Source organism: Carlito syrichta, unplaced genomic scaffold (genome assembly GCF_000164805.1).
Source record: "Carlito syrichta isolate Samal-C Ts95f unplaced genomic scaffold, Tarsius_syrichta-2.0.1 Scaffold304432, whole genome shotgun sequence".
Lineage (NCBI taxonomy): Eukaryota > Metazoa > Chordata > Mammalia > Primates > Tarsiidae > Carlito > Carlito syrichta.
Window position 1 is genome coordinate 506,764 of NW_007248528.1, and position 18,033 is coordinate 524,796.

General features: G+C 46.8%; 1 protein-coding gene across 1 annotated transcript in view; it reads right to left on the reverse strand.

Moving 5' to 3' along the window:
- Positions 1 to 3,339: 3,339 nt before the first annotated feature.
- Positions 3,340 to 18,033, reverse strand: part of LOC103262295 (fibroblast growth factor 9-like) — a 30,757-nt gene continuing 16,063 nt past the window's right edge. The window contains exon 4 of the mRNA XM_021713298.1: positions 3,340 to 6,104. Within this exon, the coding sequence (XP_021568973.1) occupies positions 5,859 to 6,104 (246 nt within the window). The 3' untranslated portion in view covers positions 3,340 to 5,858. The remainder of the gene's footprint in view (positions 6,105 to 18,033) is intronic.

Below are 18,033 nucleotides of genomic sequence, written 5' to 3' on the forward strand. Positions count from 1 at the left end.
ATATCCCAGCACTGTTCTGTGTCCTCTGGCAGGTGCTCAATACGTACGTATCAAAAGAATGAACCAGAAGCTTTTATGGTGATGGTATATTTTTGTGGTTTTTATTTTCCTATATTTTAATTTTTTTTATGTTACAGATTTTGCCTGTGTCATGAGGAAAATGTGAGAGGGAAATTGAATTAATGATATTAATATGAACCTTCCTTCCTCTGGAGAGACACCAAGAGTAACCACAGGGCATTCTGAAGTGGCCACACGTGACCCCGGGCAGCGGGCTTGTCTGCCTCAAAGAATGCAGTACTGGCGGTCCCCACAAGCTGACGGGGAGTCGGAAGGCTTGCAAGACCAACCAGACTGCACTTTTGACAGCCTCAGATGGGGTCACAGCTATTCCAGAAATATCAGCAAAAGAGACCAGGACCTAAGAATGATGGTCTCCAACTCCATCCACTTTGCTGAGAAGTGCATGGCTTTTGTCCTTTGTGGCTGTGTAATATTCCATCGTGTATAGGTACCGCATTTTCTTTATCCAGTCTGCTTCTGCTGGGCAGTGGGGTTGGATCCATGTTTTTGCTATTGTGATTAACATGCAGCAACAAACATGCATGTGCAAGTCTTTTTTGTAGAGCAAAATAAAGTTTAAAGAGAGAGAGAGAGAGAAAAAGAGAGAGAGAGAGAGAGAGAGAGAGAGAGAGGCACCAGGAGCCCAAATTCTCAAAGAACAAAGCACTTTCTGGACACAGTAGACACCAGGGATGCCACTACTCCTTCCCGTAACTCTTCCCCATCTGATGTTGTGGCCCGACCCCACAAGTCTTCATGGCACACCTGCCACTTCATAACCTGGTACCTTCCTCACCCCAGCACTGTCACAGCACACCATGATATCTGTCTAAGCCCTGCGTGTGCCCTCAGTGACATGCCTGTCTTCTCCATCTTGACACCAGCTCCACATCAGAGACTGGAGGAGGGAGGGAAGAAAGGAAGGAGGGGGCAGAGTTGGAGCAAACCTAGTCAGACCAAGGAGACACCTGGGGCACTGCCTCCCCAGCTCTAAGGCCTTCACAGACCATGAAGAGCCTCTCATTTTAGTAAGAAATGGAACCTCCCGAAGCCACCGTGCACACATGGACACGGGATACCATAGGCAGCAGCCAGGTGGGCTCCCAGGATTTACAGCACCCCATGAAATGGCTAAGAAGAAGCCAGATGCACTATCTCCAAGCTCAGCCGTGGGCAGGCTCGTAAGGCCCACCTCCCTGGCAGTGCCAAATGTCCTCAGGACACACCTTTTCAACTCCTTAGCTCCCAGCATCAAAGTTTCCTAAGTCTGCTACTATGGATGGGAACATAATCAAAGCAACAGACATAATTAAAAGGACCTTCAGAAGGGGGGCAGGAAAAAAAAAGCCAGAGCCAGTTCCAAGCACAGCCTCCATTCAGACACCCCCTTAAGCCTACGAGTTTTTTTTTTTTAATTAAATTTAAATTTTAAAAATGTTTTCCAGGACCTAAGCTGGAATATAGTTGGAGAATAATGAGAATTCTGGTAAGCATTTCTCTTTTACTGTGGCCCTAAACAGCAAAGAGTAAGTAGAGCTGACAGAGTGTGATGGACCTTCGAGCCCGACGTCCGTCACAAACTGGGGACGCAGCTAGTGGGGAAGACGTGTAAACGAGATTCGTTTTCACTTTCATCTTTTTTTCATTTTTTACTTTTTGTTGTTGCTGTTTTTGAGTCAGGGTCTCACTCTGGCCCCCAGGCTGGAATGCAGTGACATGACCATGACAATCATGGCTCACGGTAGCCTCAACCTCCTGGACTCAGGTGATCCTCCCTCCTCAGCCTCTCAAAGAGCTGGTGCATGCGTATCCCAGCTAATTTTACTTCTTTTAGAGAGGAGGTCTTGCTATGTTGCCCAGGCTGGTCACAAACTCCTGGGCTCAAGCAATCCTCCTGCCTTGACCTTCCACATTGCTGGGATGACAGGTGTGAGCCACCACACCCAACCTTCACTTTCTTCTCTTAAAAAAAACCACAGAAGCGCGTATTTCTTATTTCTGCATGTTCCTCTCTGATGAAGGAAAGGTTATATCAAAATTGCTTTCTAAAAACCCAAGGGCAAAGACAGGCCCAGTGCTATAACAAGCCCAAGACCAGAATCAAACATTTAGGCCACGCTTCTGACATCTGTACCCAAGCCTTCTGTGGCTGGGGTCCATGCTACAGACCTGAATCCCTGGATTTGGGGCTGTGGACTAAAGGAGGCAGACACCACTTATTGCCACAATCCTTCCCCATCCCTCTCTTAAGACTAAAATACCAATGTAAAGCTGTGACCTGCCTGTGGAAACACATAGGTGTTATGCAGCTGTGCTCACTGCACGTACACACACGTGCACCCCAGAGGGGCCTGGGGGCTAAAACCTCTTCCCGGTCCATCTGGTGCCTTCCCCCACCCCTCCCGTGTCAGTGCTCTTTCGTGCAAGTGACCACGAACAGTGGATCTAAATTTGGCACATTTCAAGGTCAAGTGATGCAGCAAACAGAATCTGACCTCCAACAATATGTCTCCGTCTACTCACCCATCCTCGCAAACACGCGCACACATCACACTTCGCCTGCTGGGAGTTCATCAGCCTTCATCCTAGAAGTCAGCTTGTGCCTTCAGGGAGTGCTCATAGGAGAGATGTGACACCCAGGGGGTGGGGGGGTTGTTCTCCCCTCCCTCCCCACTCCAGCCCCCGCTCCCCACCCCACACGGCTGTGAGAGTGAGGAGGGTGTGTTTTTTAAACCCCATGGATTCACACAGGCACAGAATCCAAGGAAGCCCCGAAATGAACATCAAGTAAAAAAAAAAATTCCAGTTTTCAGAAGTCTGTAATTATGTATTTACATGAATTACATAACCCTGTGTGTATCCGCATACAACCACAAATGACCAAGCAGGTGGCACAATGCCGCCGTGTCAATGGGAGGAGATAGAGTGAAGATGCCAGGAAGCCCCTCGCTCATCTGCAGAAAGGGACCTGGCAGACAGGCTCCCCCACTCTAATCTGGCATGTCCTTCGACACTGCTTGGGGACACTCGCGTGACAGATGGGAGGGTGGTGCAGTCCATCTCTGACCGCGACCCCAATGCTGGCACCAGCAAGGCAGTGGTCTGGCTATCTGAGCATCGGCTTGTGAGGCTGGAGCCCCCTCCCCAAGTGGCTGGGGGCTGCAGGTCTCTACCACAAGACCCCAGGGACGCGGACCCCACTGCCCACAGACCACGCCCACCCCCAGTCAGCATCTCTCCCAGAACGCCTATTGACATGAATTGCATAAGCCAGTGTTTATTTATTTACAGACCATTACAGTTTATTGTATCAATTGCCAAAAGCATATAACATTTTGCTTTTCTTAAAAAAAAAAAAAAAAATAGGTACCAAAACAAAATTAACTCCAAAAGTAGACATTAAAGTAGCATTTTCTAGAAATACTCTTTCCTTTCAGGCGGATCATCTCGGGTCTGCTGCTACTTTAACATTACTTTTGGCTGTCTTCTAAAATCAATTTTTTTCAGTGCTAAAGATTATACCTATGACATCCTAGAAACTTGATTCTTCCCTGTGGTCAAATGTTCAACGTTTTTTTCAGCCAAAAAAAAAAAAAAATTAAATGCCTTTTGGAAAAACTAAAGCCTGAATATGTGCACATTTTAGCAGCAGCAAAGGGTTAAATAATAAATAAGAATACTACTTCATGGGATTAAATGCAGTTTCTGTTTAGAAAGTTTTTAAAAAGAAAGAGGACATTCTGACCTTTACCATAAATCAATTATTTTACAGCACTCTGTCCCCTCCCCAGAATATCTCTTAATTCCAAATATTAGACGTGGTTCTTCCTTTAACGCACACCAGCAGGAGGGCGTGGCCACGTGCTCCGGACTTGGACTGCAGACAGGCCATACACTGTCATGACAAGGATGCGCCTCTAGCACGGAACAGATTTAACTCACCAGTGACACACTTTTATTTGTCATAGAGAATGTGCATCGGAGCAAAACAAAGTTGGAATATTAAACTTTAAAATTAGCTCCACAAATCCTGACACATTTTTCAACTGTCACTTTCAATTTCCCAACACAGCCAACTCGAAAGTGCTCTGTGGAGATGAGAATTTGTTATCAGTTCCTTTTTCTTAAATATTGCTTTAAGAATTTGACTCTTTGCTCCTTAATATATAGTAGGAAATTGTCTCCTTCGCCCAAGGGCAAGTTCCAAAATTATTGCTACTGAAGAAATATGTATCCTTAGGCTTCTCAGTGTAAAATGTTATAAAACCCTTGAAAAAGATATTCTATAGAGTAACCTCCCTCTAAAAATACTGAGCGCTGTGAAGACTGTTTTTAAAAACAAAACACAGTCAAGTATAATGCCTTCTCCCTCACTGTCACTCTTGATCAAGGTTTATTTAGTTCCATTTTGCAAGTTTTACTTGAAGGGTGCTCTGACCACATAATTATAACAGTTCACACCGAAAGTCATTTTCCCTAAGAGATGTTACAATGACCCCTACAGTACTTGTATAATTTCATAGTTGATAGCCAAGTGCACAAATAAAAAGTTTACAAGTATGAGCCTGTTCCTCTGATTCTTGTCTCTTAAAAAAAAAAATTAGTCTGTGCTATGCAAGCTTTTTTTTTTTTTTCCTTTTCTTTTTTTGAGAATTCTAAACCAGTAAACTGTTTGATGTCAGTCCTGCTGTTCTGGAGATGACTGGGTAAAATAAATGCACAGTTATTATGTAGCTTTGGTATCTTCTATGATAGATCTAAACAAGTAAGACACAGGCCAACCCTCAGGCTTTCCAATCATGCCATTACAATAATGGTGTCACTTATGAGAGAGGAAATATTACAGACACAGAATAAAAGTTTGAGACCCAGTTTTTCTTTAATCCTCTGGGGTAAGCTATGGAACAAGCAGTCTGAAGAGTGAATACTCAGTGTCAGAAGTCATGTGCATAAGTATACAATAATACGGGCACAAAAGAGATTGTCGCCTTGAGTACATTGGGGTCATCAGTGTCCCAGATCCATGCACTGTTAGAGCTACTTGCATGAATTTACCACAGGTTCATAGCGGACTTTGCCATTTAATGCTTACAGAACCTAAAGCTTCCAAAATGCCTATCTGGCCTGTACATATTTCATTAAAAATAAACTCTATATAATAAATAAATATATAAAATAAATAAAATGTCGCCTTTGGAATTTCTATAAATAAATTTAACTTTTTTTTCTTTTTTTTTCTCTTTTTTTTTTTTTTTTTACTAAGAGGTCTTTGCTTTAAGTTCACTGGGCTGACACCAGTGAGAAGGAACCGAAATCGTCTTTGAAGTAAGACCGCACCCTCCATGCCTCTGAGAATGCAGCTAGCCCCCCGCGGGCCGCTGGCCAGCATCCTGACGCGTCGAGGGGTGGGCGGCTGGGCGGAGACGGGATGAAGGGACAACGGGCCGAAATGTAAAAGCGTGTCTATTTCCAGCATGCATGGGGCCGCGGTCCTCCGGGCTCTGGCTTCCCTCCGGCGCCCCGCCTCACACACTCACACACTCACACCCCTCTCTCTCCTCTTCGGTCATGGGAAATCGAGCAAGCGGCCCCAGGCGGCCCTCCGGGAGGACCAGCCTTTAAGTGCAGAACAAAATCAGCATGTTCCCATCCAAGCCTCCATCATACATCATGCATGCGACAAAGTTTGGCAACAGTGGAGCTGATGGATGACACAGCTAATCAGTAAGAACCCACCGCGGGAAACCTTTATAGTGGTTACTCTGTTAAGGGCTCAAGTGAAGAAACCGTCTTTGTCAACTTTGGCTTAGAATATCCTTATATAGTTCGGGGACTTTGTCAGGGTCCACGGGCCTAGGTAAAAAATGTGTGAATTTCTGGTGCCTCTTAGTCCTGGTTCCCTCTCTTGGAGTCCCGTCTTTATTTAATGCAACATAGTATCGCCTTCCAGTGTCGGCGTGCTTATATAGGTTGGATGAGTACGTGTTATACCAGTTTTCTTCGAACTGTTCTCTGAATACACACTCTTGGGTTAGTTTTTCCTGTAAAAGAAAAAAAGAAAGAAAGAAAAAAGAAGATGTAAATAAACATACCGCAAAATTAGCTACTTTTTAGATTAAAAGTAATATGCCACGGCTACGCAATATAACCCTTGTGAGAAAACACTGATTTTCAATCATCTTAATGCATTTCACAAAAACTCTATCAACTTCACTGCATTCTCGTTTTTTATTCATAACGACCAAAGGGCCAGAGACTCTAAATCAGGCCCACAGCCCGCGGGCCGCATGCAGCCCAGGACAGCTAACAAGGTGGCCCCACAGAGTTTGTTAACATCATGTATTCTTAGCATTTATTTTCTTCATGACCCCACGCGTAGTTCCATTTCTGATGTTCAAAGCCACTCCTCATTCATGACGTCGCTTTTTGGCAGTGCGTAACATCTGTGGGCAGCTGTTTTCAATGATGAAGCCCATAAGGAGCAAAATTCAAACACACCTTTCTGACGAGCACCTTGAGAACTCACTAAGAACTGCGACCACTTCCATCGAACCAGACGTGGGAATAGATTAGTTTTACCAAAACAAGGTCAAATATCTCACTACTTTTATAGCGTTCTCATTTTTCTAAACTTGGTAATTTAAAAAAAAAAATTTAAAAAAGAAACCGTTTTATGTATATACACTAACTATACTATGGAATTTATATGTAGCCCGAGACAATTCCTCTTTACTTGATGCAGCCCAGGGAACCCAACAGGTTAGACCCCCCATGCTCTAAGTATTTTTTAGTTAAACTCCTTCACTTGCCAATTATCGGAATGAATCAAATGCCAAGACAACACACTTGACGGCCTGTCCCCATTTGTATGACGACAGCTACACGGTGACCAGTTTGGGAGGGAATGTCTTCCTGGAGCAAAGGCATAGGTGTGTTTTTCATAAAGTACGTGCTATGGAGACCGACACTGGAAACCCCACCACCACCACCTCAGTGAGGCCACTTTCTGCCCTTGTTAGCAGTGGCATTTATTTCTTACTCTGAGTGATTTACAAACCTCCGTGTGCAATTGGGTCACCTCAGATGCTTTTCCAAGATGCAGACTCCTGAGTCACCAACTCTGTAAAACTCTATCCAGAAATTCTCAAAATATACATTTTTGAACAGGCCCCCTGGACGAATTCTGATCATCCTCAGTCCACCTTTAAAACATAATGCTCCTATCATGACAAAGTGGGTCTTCCCAAATACAAAGTTTAAACAAATATTCTGGCCTTCCTGTTTTCTTCAATTTAGTTAGGAGAAGAGACCTCCAACTTTGAAGGCCAAGTTCTTGGGTACACAGATACCCAGAGGAAAACTGCTTGTTTCTATGCATCTAGACCAAAAAGGTTCCCCATCTTCCTAGATGGTTTACACTCCCCTCCACTGAACTCTATGAAAGTCAGTGTCCCCCTGGAGCCCATGACCCAGGGCTCCTGCAGCTGTAATGCTCGTGGCCAGTAACGACCAGAAATAACATACACACCACATCCCAGAGTCACAGGCTCCTTCCAGGCAGGACCTGTGTGCAGCTAAGCGCAGCCCCAGGAAGCGGGCAAAGGATTCGCTGACGTTTCTGCTCTTCTCAGCACTCAACTGACACTCAAAATCAACACCTTCCTAGACAGCGCTTTAGAAAAGTAAATACCAAAATGACTTTGCACTTATCTACCTGACACATAAATAAGAAAACAAATAAACAGACACAACTGGAGAGCGCTGGACACGCTTCCCTTTCTTTCAGACCTAGAGGATGGATAGCAAATTTACTACGTACTCAAAATACAGACATCCTTTCTCCACACACATAGTTACCTCAGGACACAATTTAATACACTGAATTCATAGATGTCATGGAGTAGAATCTGTCATGTCCAACACTCATGCGGTGAATCAGGACAGCAAGGGAGCACAGAGAGAAACGGGACAAAGCCCATCAGCAGGTCGCTGAGGAAACCTTCTCCACATCCCCTCCCAAACCCAAGGACTCAGCAGCCCCCCAGGCCTGAACCCCCGAGATGCACTCTTCCAAGTGGCCAAAAGCCCTGGGTTGGTTTCTAGCAAGGCACCATCTCACTGCACAGATTTCTGCTAAGTGAGTTGAAATGGGGGAAAACAAAAAAGAAAAAAGATATTTATTTTGCATACACAGCATGCCCTTGCATCAGGTAAGGACCAAAGTGGTGGGAAAATGCTAGACTGCTGGTGTTGGGTTTACAGGGGAAAACGAATCCCCTGCCCCACTCGAAGCCTAGAGGCATCCCCAGGGGAAGGCAAACATCCCCTGTGCTGGGGAGATAAGGCCAATGGGATCTCTCTCCCATCCTGCCCCTGTTAAAACCGATCATATTCTTAAAATGCGTTAAAGACATTTGTGGCTATTTTAGTCTCTGCTTTCATTTGCATCATAAATGGTGTCCTCACTGGCAAGACCACTCCTGGCTAAAAATAGCTGGTTTGGGTTTGCTACAATCAAGTAAAATTTCTAAACAAATTATGTGCATTTCTGTTGTTCATTAACAAAATGGGCCAAAGTGTGGGCGTGGATGCCGGGCCTTCAGTTCTACAAAGGACAGGAAAAAACTGATTCCAATAAAGCTTTTTTTCAGCAGGAAACCACATCACCTAAGCCCCATGAAACTACCTTTTGTTTTTAAAAAGCAGAAGCGTCCTCCTCTTGTGACACTCCGAGCTAGGTGTGAGTCCTTATTTCCTTTACATACACAGCAACCCACAGCACAGTGGACTTTCTTGGGTCAGAAATAGACCACACGGAAGTCTCAGCAGAAGGTAGTATGTCTACATGGTGGGGAAGACCCAGCTTGGGAGCCAGAGGGCTACTCAGATCCCAGCTTCTCCTCTCCCGGGCAGTGGAACACCTATAACTAATCATGTCACCTCTCCAGCCTCCATGGCCTCAGCTTTAAGACAGGCTAGTCATCAGAGGCTGAGGCCAGGCACTGTGGCTCTCACCTGTAATTCCATCACTTTGGGAGGCTGAGGTAGGAAGGCTGCTTGAGACCAGGGGTTTGAGACCATCCTAGGCAATATAACAAGACCTTAACTCTACAAAAAAAAAAAATCAGCAGGGTGTGGTGGTGTGCATCTGTAGACCCAAGAGGCTACTCAAGAGGCTGAGGTGGGAGGATTACCTGAACCCTGCAAGTCAAGGCTGTGGTGAGCCATGAATGTGCCACTGCACTCCAGCCTGGGAAACAGAGTGAGACTCCGACCCAAAAAAACAGTAAGTATCCTGAGACAGGGTTGTGACAAAGATGCGATCAGAGAACAGCGCTGAGCACAGAGGAAGCCCCCAACAGACAACAGTGTTGTTGATATGATGTGAACCCCACAGCCTCTTAGAACTGGAATATAAACCCTGGAAGACGGCGAACGTGACTTTTCCAGTTAAATGCATGGCACAGCACGGCCCAGAGTGAAGTGATTTTGCCCTGGTCTATGCCACAGGATCTTGTTATGACGGAACAAGGCCACGGAGCAAGAAGCTTCCAGAGCCATCCTGGAGCCGCCACACTTGAGTGGGCCCTTTCCGTCTCCCCCTTTCTCTAAGAGGTGTGATTCCTGTCACCCCATCCCAGGGTACTGGTTCCAAGGGGCAGGTGCTGGGGAGGGGAGATCGCAGGTCAACGCCAGGGTTGGCAGGCCACACTCAGGAGTGGAGGTAGTGACTCTCCTTAGAGTTGTAGGTACCTCTTTATTCATAAGGTAACTTTTTGGCTGGGCGTGGTGGCTCACACCTGTAATACCAGCACTTTGGGAAGCTGAAGTGGAAGGTGGATCGTTTGAGCCCAGCAGTTTGAGGCCACTCTGGGCAACACAGCAAGACCTCATCTCTATAAAAAAAATAAAAATAAAAAAATTAGTCAGGCAGGGTAATGCATGCCTGTAGTCCCAGCTACTCGGGAGGCTGAGGTGGAAGGAAGGATCAACCGAGCCCAGCAAGTGGAGGCTGCAGTGAGCCGTGACTGTGCTCCTGCCTGGGTGACAGAGTGAGGCCCCGACTCAAAACGCTACCGCGTTCATTTAACGTCACGTAAACATACTCTTGGAGTCTGAAGCAAAACGGAGTGGTTTTCCATGTGAAGACAAAATTTAAAAACTGTTGTTAGAGTTATTTCTTTCTTTTTTTTTTTTTTTTTTTTTGAGCTGGAGATTCACTCTGTCGCCCAGACTGGAGTGCAGTGGCCGCTCCTGGCCACCGCAGCCTTGACCCGCTGGGCTCCGGCGATCCTTCCGCCTCAGCCTTCCGAGTAGCTGGAATTGCAGGCATGTGCTACCATGCTGGCTGATTTTTTGATTTACTGTAGAGATGAGGTCTCGCTGCCCAGGCGGGTCTCGAACGCGCGGGCTCAGGCAATCCACTCACCTCAGCCTCCCAAAGGCACGGGATTACAGGCTGAGCCACCAAGCTGGCTTTTTCTAAACAGAACCTGTCTCTAATCCTAATGAGAATTACAAAAATAAATAAATAAAGGAGGAGGAGACGACGAAGAGGAAGAAGAAGAGGGAGGAAAAAGAAGGGAAGGAGGAAAATTGCCGTAGCTTATAATTCTCTCTTTTTTTAATCTCGGGGTAAACACTACAGCCGCAGGCACCCCCCTCAGGTCAAACAGGAAAGGGTTAAAGACTGCGGAAAAATTCCTTTTTAAAAGTGAACAAGCTAAGACCTGAACTGGTCTTTTCACTGCCCAGTTAACACCGCCCTTTTTCCCTGGCAGGCTATTAGAACGTCGTTCACACACACGTGATAGAACTTTCTCGGCAACCCAAAACATAAAGTGAATTATTCCATTTAAAACAGTGTAACCTACAGCCAGCACTTTTCACGATGGCCAAGGGTCCAGTCATCGAATCCACGGGAGGGCTGTACGACTTCAGTTAACGACTTAAAGGAGATTGTGCAGACGTCACGTTGCAAAACCCCCGGTACATTTCAGGCCCTGTAATTGCACCAATGACGCCCTCCTGATAAGCTTGCACACCTTAAAAATTAAAATCATCATTACAAGTTCAAGACCCTGTTCCTCTACTAAACCACACAGAGCCTTTTAAAGAGTTTCTTCCTCTTACTTGGGATGATTCAATACGTGACTTTTGTTTTGGACAGACAGAGTAGTAAGACTTACAGATTTACAGAATGTACCTTTCTAGAATTACACTTCAGTACTTAGGGATAAAATATTTAGTTGAGGTGAGTATATTTCTGTTACGTGTTTCTACTCCCAAATTATTTTTCTGTCTCGAAAATGAGAAAATGAATGCAAATTCGGACAGCGAAAACATACTAACCTGAATTCTTATATATGAGCCAGGGGGCGGGGGGCAGGTTTGGGGGAGGGAGTGTCTGCCTTCAAATAAACTATACACTCCAGGATTATAGAACTCAGATGTTTTAAAACTCACCACATGTTTCCAATGCAGACAGTTTATAGAGTATTCCACTATAAAGTGATCAATTCTTGTTTTATTGTATTTCCATGTTTTAATTTTTTTTTAGATTATTTAATTACAGCTGTTTATGGCATACCTATCTTTGAACTGTTGGATTATATCACTAGGCTTGGGTGGAGAATGTGGATTTAATTCAAAAGTCTACTAAAGCCCATACTTTGGAACAAAATCTGGTGAATGTTAGCAACTATGGAAACCTCTTTTCATTTTATATCATCAAATTCCGAGCAGTGGGAAAAACTGAAATTAAAACTTCAAAACTTTTACCAATCCTATTAAAACCAAAGTATGAGATAATAATGTGAAAATTATAGTACAGCCCAGAGAATGCTTAGGAATGTTATAAGACATAAACTTATATAGACACTATTTTAAAATATTAGACAATTTGAAAACGTGTAACCCACATGGGCAACATTATGTTCAATTCGTATCTGCGCCCACTTAGAAAATGAAATCAGAGTTGTTTCAACAGTCAAGACCCAGTAATAGTTCTCAGTGAAGACGTAGCGACTTATGTCATGCTGCCATTTTGAAACATCATTTCCATATGAATAAACATGTGGCATGGCTTTTACCACACTATCCAAAATGGTTGCATTTATTCAACTCCATGGGTTGCATGAACTTCTTGCTACTGCACTATAAACTACCACAATGCACACATGCGCAGTCTGCAACTCTACAGACACTGACGTGACTGTAGAGTTCCCGCACATTTCATGAGTTAATGACTTCGGCACAGTCACTCATTCTCATGCTTATGGTTTCTTACAGTCATGGAATCTAAACCGCCCTTAATCACAGTTACCTGCACAGACACTCTTCCTCATTCATAACCCAGCAGCCAGGCCTTAACGGGAGTCAGGGTGATTAAACACAGTGACCATAGGACCATTGGTGAGAAGCCAGGTCTTGTGGCCCACCTGTCCTGGAGGACATCCCCAACTAGACAGACAGCAGCAGACATGGGAGGAGGCAGGAGGACCCCACTTCCTATGATGTGAGATGCCTCAACCAGATCCAATCCCTCATGCTCACAATACGCCTCACCTTCCAACCCATTTCTCAAAACCTCCTTAGAGCTCCCGCTGTTCCAGTTGGGCCTGCTGGTCACCAAAATCACCACCGGGATCGTGACAGTAATTGAATCTGTCGTGCCTGGTCAGTGTTGGCAAAGTAAAGCACACAGGCATCTCCTCATCCCATCAAAATGTACAGGAAATTAGAATTGTTCAATGAACTCCAGTCCCCCCATACCCAGGAAAAAAGTAGAAGAAAACTGCACCTTCTCCCCAAAAGTTGCTCACTTCAAAGACCGGGGTCCCACTCTGAATGCGGACACACACACACTCACGCACACACACTCACGCACACACTCGCACGCACACTCACGCACACACTCACACACACTCACGCGCACACATGCACTCCCATGCACACATTTACATGCACACACTCCCATGTGCACACTAGTGTGCATGCACATACACTCGCATACACAGGAAACTCTCGTGGACACACTCACATACACACAATCACATGTACACTCACACACATGTACACACACACACACACACACACACACGTCTTCCATGCTGCACACTCACTGCCATCTGCCATGTGGCACCCAACATGCTCCCAAGGACAGAACCTGCCACGTGTCTGACAAGACAAGCTTGACCATTGAGAGGCTTCCTCGGAGGCTGCCAGTGACAATGAACCTGTTCATCAACACATCTCAGCTCGTGAACCCCAGCCTGTTTTCAGAGATGCATTGCCACAGGGGAAAGAGAGTCGTGCTCAAGGAATGCTAGAATTCAAATCTGAAAAGTGAAGTATTCACTTTGAGAAATATTTTTGCTTGTGTTCATGTGTAGCCAAAGAACATTTAATTCTTCCATAAACAAACCTCTAGGAAAAATTCATCAAATTTCTTTGAGGATCTTAGAACCCCAAGTGGAAAAAAAAATAACATGTAACATTTTTCCCTAGATTATGATCTGATTAGAGCAGCCACGCCATTCAGTGACCACTTAAAATGCACACCAGAGATATGCAAAAGCAGAAAATATTTCAGATTACATATCACCCAGTAAAAACCAAGAGTCGGTGCCCTTGAAGGATCAGTGGAGGAGAAGCAGAGAGCTGAGGGGTCAAATCAAGGAAATTTGGATTCGAGGAGGACATTATCCAGACAACTGAATCCATTGACTTGGTTACCCCAACATCATCAGGGTATTAGAGGGCCAGAATCAAAAAAGAAAAATGCACCAAAGACTTTCCATAATAGACAAAGCAGGATTTATCTGGCAGATCGTCTTCATACATAAAATGAGGGACATTAGAAGATTAACAATAAAATGACAGAAGCCCAAAGACAAATTGTCACGGACTAGAAGATTCCAGAATCACCTTGGTAAAGACATGTGCATCTTCCAGCAACTTGCATACTCTGGTAACTGTAGGTGGGGGGAACTGGCATTCCTGGGCCAAAATTTCCCTCTCTGTAAAGTGAAGGAATTAGGCTAAGAGAGTTCTTTCTTTTTTTTTTTTTTTTTTTTTTTGAGCCGGAGTCTCACCCTGTTGTCCAGGCTGGGGTGCAGTGGCATACTCACGGCCGCCCCAGCGTCGACCTGCTGGGCTCTGGCGGTCATTCCACCTCAGCCTTCCAAGTAGCCAGAACTACAGGCACGCACCACCATGCCCGGCTAATTTTTTGATTTATTGTGGAGACAAGGTCTCACCAAGTTGCCCCGGCTGGTCTCGAACTCCTGGGCTCAGGCAATCCTCTCACCTCAGCCTCCCAAAGTGCTGGGATGACAGGCTTGAGTCACCGCTCCCGGCCGGACTAAGAGAGTTCCAAGGTCACATTGCGTCTAAGACTCCAGCAGCTCCTTCTCGGAAACATCAAGATGTGGAAAGCAAAGTCACCCTCAGGGACTCTGGAAGGATGCACCACGCAGGAACTGGAGTTGGCAAGAGGGAGAGACCAGCGAGACAAGCCACATCACCTGCCCACTGCCAGGGAGGGCAGGCCGATCGGGTGCAGAGTCCAGAGACTGAGGCTGCTGCTTCGAGGAGGAGGGAGGGGCAGGGAAGAAGAGACACACCCCAAGGGCCTCGCAGCATCCTCGCTCTGGGGCCGGCCTCCTCCGCCTCCAACCTCAGTCTCCACAAGCATGGTGCGCTCATGCATGGACTGCCTGAGCCATAAGCCCCACAGCATGGGCTGCCAAAGAGAACTCGCTGGGAAGAGAAACCATATCCCGTGGGGAAACAAAGTCAGCCACAGTGCAGACCACCCAGGCTGAGGGGGAACTGGACACGAGCACCAGGCAGAGAAGACACAGCAGCAACAGGGAACCATGCCAGGACCCCCTCACCGTCCTCAGACATTCCCACAAGGACTTCTCAGACCCCCCTTGGATGCACGGGTCCCCTCAGTACCCTCATCTCCACCCACACCCCAGGGGAACTCGATGCAGGACTGCAGGGTAGATGGTGCTGACCCTGGCACTGGTACCCACCCCTTGGGGCCCCCATCCTGGCCACCACTGAACTCAGGTCAGCCAGACGTCTCAGGCCCAACCCCTTGCTGCCTCAGGCCCAATCCCTCTCCTGGGATCGAGATGACCCCTCTCTGCCTCCACACCTACAGGACAATGTCCAGTTGTCTTAAGGACACTGTCTCTGCCAGTGTCAGGGCTAAGACAGCTATTGGGCTATTCTATTCCTCCTGAATACCAAGTCCACACACCAACAACAAGGGCCTTTTTAAAAATGGTGGCTTCACCCTGAAATGCTGACTCTGACAGCAGCATTTGAGATGTTTGATAGTCCATGGGCTCACCTTACGAACTATGACTATAGAAATATTACTCAATATATATAATGTTTTTTATTGTTAAAAAATAGCAATAACCCAAAAGTAAATGAAATCTCTACTAAAAGAAATAGTAGCTCATGCCTGCAATCCTAGCACTTTGGGAGGCTGAGGTGGGAGGACCTCTTGAGCCTAGGAGTTTGAGATCAATCTGGGTAACGTAGCAAGACCTAGTCTCTATTAAAAAATTAAATTAAATTAAAAATGAGCCAGGTGCAGTGGTGTGTGTCTGCAGTCCCAGCTACTCAGAAGGCTGAAGTGGAAGGATTGCCTGAGCCCAGGAGGTCGAGGCTATGGTGAGCCATGATTGTGCCACTGCGCTCCAGTCTGGATGACAGAGGGAGACCTCAAATTTAAAAAAAACAAAAGAAAAGAAAGAAATTTCTTTAACTAAGTAGATGAAATAACAATGGATAGCATATGAGAAAAAAGCATGCAAAATTAATCTTGATAAGGTTTTATGGCAGACATTTTAACGTAGAATTTGAGGGACATCATATTTGGATCTGAAGAAACATCTTTATTTACCTTTGAGACTGTCATGAGTCTTAATTTCTGAATTCAGATTTGCAAGCAGCATGGTGCCAGTATGCCCCTGGCACAAGCACAGCGATCCCACCCACGCCACACGCACCTGCGGCTAACACATGGGCGCCCAGCAGTCACGTAAGCTGTTCACGGGTGGGTACCTTCAGAGGGAGTCACCCCAGTCTTCACAGCCCAGCTGGGAAGTGGCCACAGGCAGCCCCACGCCACAATCACCACTCAGAAACAGCAAGAAGACAGACAGCCCACAGCAGCAGGGCTAGGGAGCCCAGGGCAGGGCTCTGCGTCCACCACCTCCCCCCCCCCACGCCATGCTTCCTTTCCACACTCCAGCCGCTCAGAATACAGACTAGAATCTTCCATCAAAACAGCCAGTGAAGCCGGGCGTGGTGGCTCACACCTGTCATCCCAGCACTTTGGGAGGCCCAAGCAAGAGAAGTACCTGAGCGCAGGGATTCAAGGCAAGCCCAGGCAATTTGGCGAGACCTCATCTCTACAATAAATCAAAAAGTTAGCCAGGCATGGTGGCGTGTGCCTGTAGTTCCAGTTACTTGGATGGTTGAGGCAGAAGGATTGCCTGAGCCCAGCAGATGGAGAGTGTGGTGGCCATGAGCGTGCCCTCCAGCCTGGGTGACAGAGAGACACTGACTCAAAAAAAAAAACCCACCCAGCACACTGAAAATCAGCTCGAAGGAGAAGGTGCAAGCCAAGCCAACACCACCAGGAGAAATGTGTCTGAAACACAGGCATTCACGTGGAAAATGAGAGAGAAAAGGAAGAAAGGGAAGGAGAAGGTGGGAGAGGAACAGAAAGAAGCCCCGGCCTGAGTGTGGACCGCAGACTGTGAGAACACACAATGAGGACCTCAGCAGGGCCAGCACTGTGCGCCGTGAGAGGGGGTGTCTCTGGAGTGACCTTGGGGACCCGTTCCTAGAAGACCGCATTGAGCATCGGGTGCTTCATGACAAAGGAGACACAAACCACAATGGAGAGACCCAAGAAGACTCACAAAAGGAAAAAGAGGAAGTGGGCGTGACAATGTCAGGACTTGGAGCATTTACAGAGAGCACGGGGAGCTGGCTCCCAGCATGTCCCTTAATGCCACAACCTTCTGTCCTCGGGGGACAACCTCTGCAGCAGGGGCATCGGGAACATGGCCGTTTTTCTCAGCCAGCTGTCGAGGTACCACGGAGGCGCTGCAGGCCAGCAGGCTGACAAGTGGTCTCTGTGCACCAAGTTCAAGATGGTCCCCGGGTGGGAGGGGCAGGAGGGAGGAGGTGGCCGGGCCACTTAGGAAGGCGCCCCGGGCAGCAGCTCACACCTCACCCCGGCAGGGCCAGCCTTTCTGGGGCACCTCCCAGGACACAGAACCATGTAGGGGCAACTACCCTGAGGGGCTGAGGATGCTGGCAGAGGAGGAGCCTCCTCGTGTCAGCAAAGCCGTCCTTGACAGACAAGACGAGGCAGGGATGGGGGAAGGACAGCAGGATCCGCATATGTCCAGCCACCACTGTGCTCTTGAGCTCTGCAGCAGAGTGGCCTTCTCGGCTGGGAATCTGTTCTTGCTGCTCATTTTCTCCACCCCCTCTGTGAATAGCCCCAACATCCTCTCCTGCCCCGAGACCTGAGCTCCCTCCTGCAGGCCCCGCAGGCCCTGCTTGTACATAATTCCGTTATAACACTGATTGCACCAAGTCCCAGTTCTAGGCTCACACATCTGGCTCCCTCAACAGAGCTGCGAGTCCTCCTTGAACCAGTCCTAGAGTGGCCCACGCAAGGAGGTGCAACTGCATCTGTGGGTACAGTTGGGTGTCGTCATTCAAGGTGGCTGCATCCTACAAAGGCTCTTGGAACAGTGCTCTCAGGAAACACAGGTGAGCTTCCCAGGAGCCTCTGGTCTCAACATGTTAGTCAATCGATCGACATATCACCTTGTTTTATGTGTGCTTCTGTTTAAAGACTCTCAAGTTAGTATCTATTGCTGGCTCAATACGGAATCTGTACCCAGCAGCACCATAATTCCC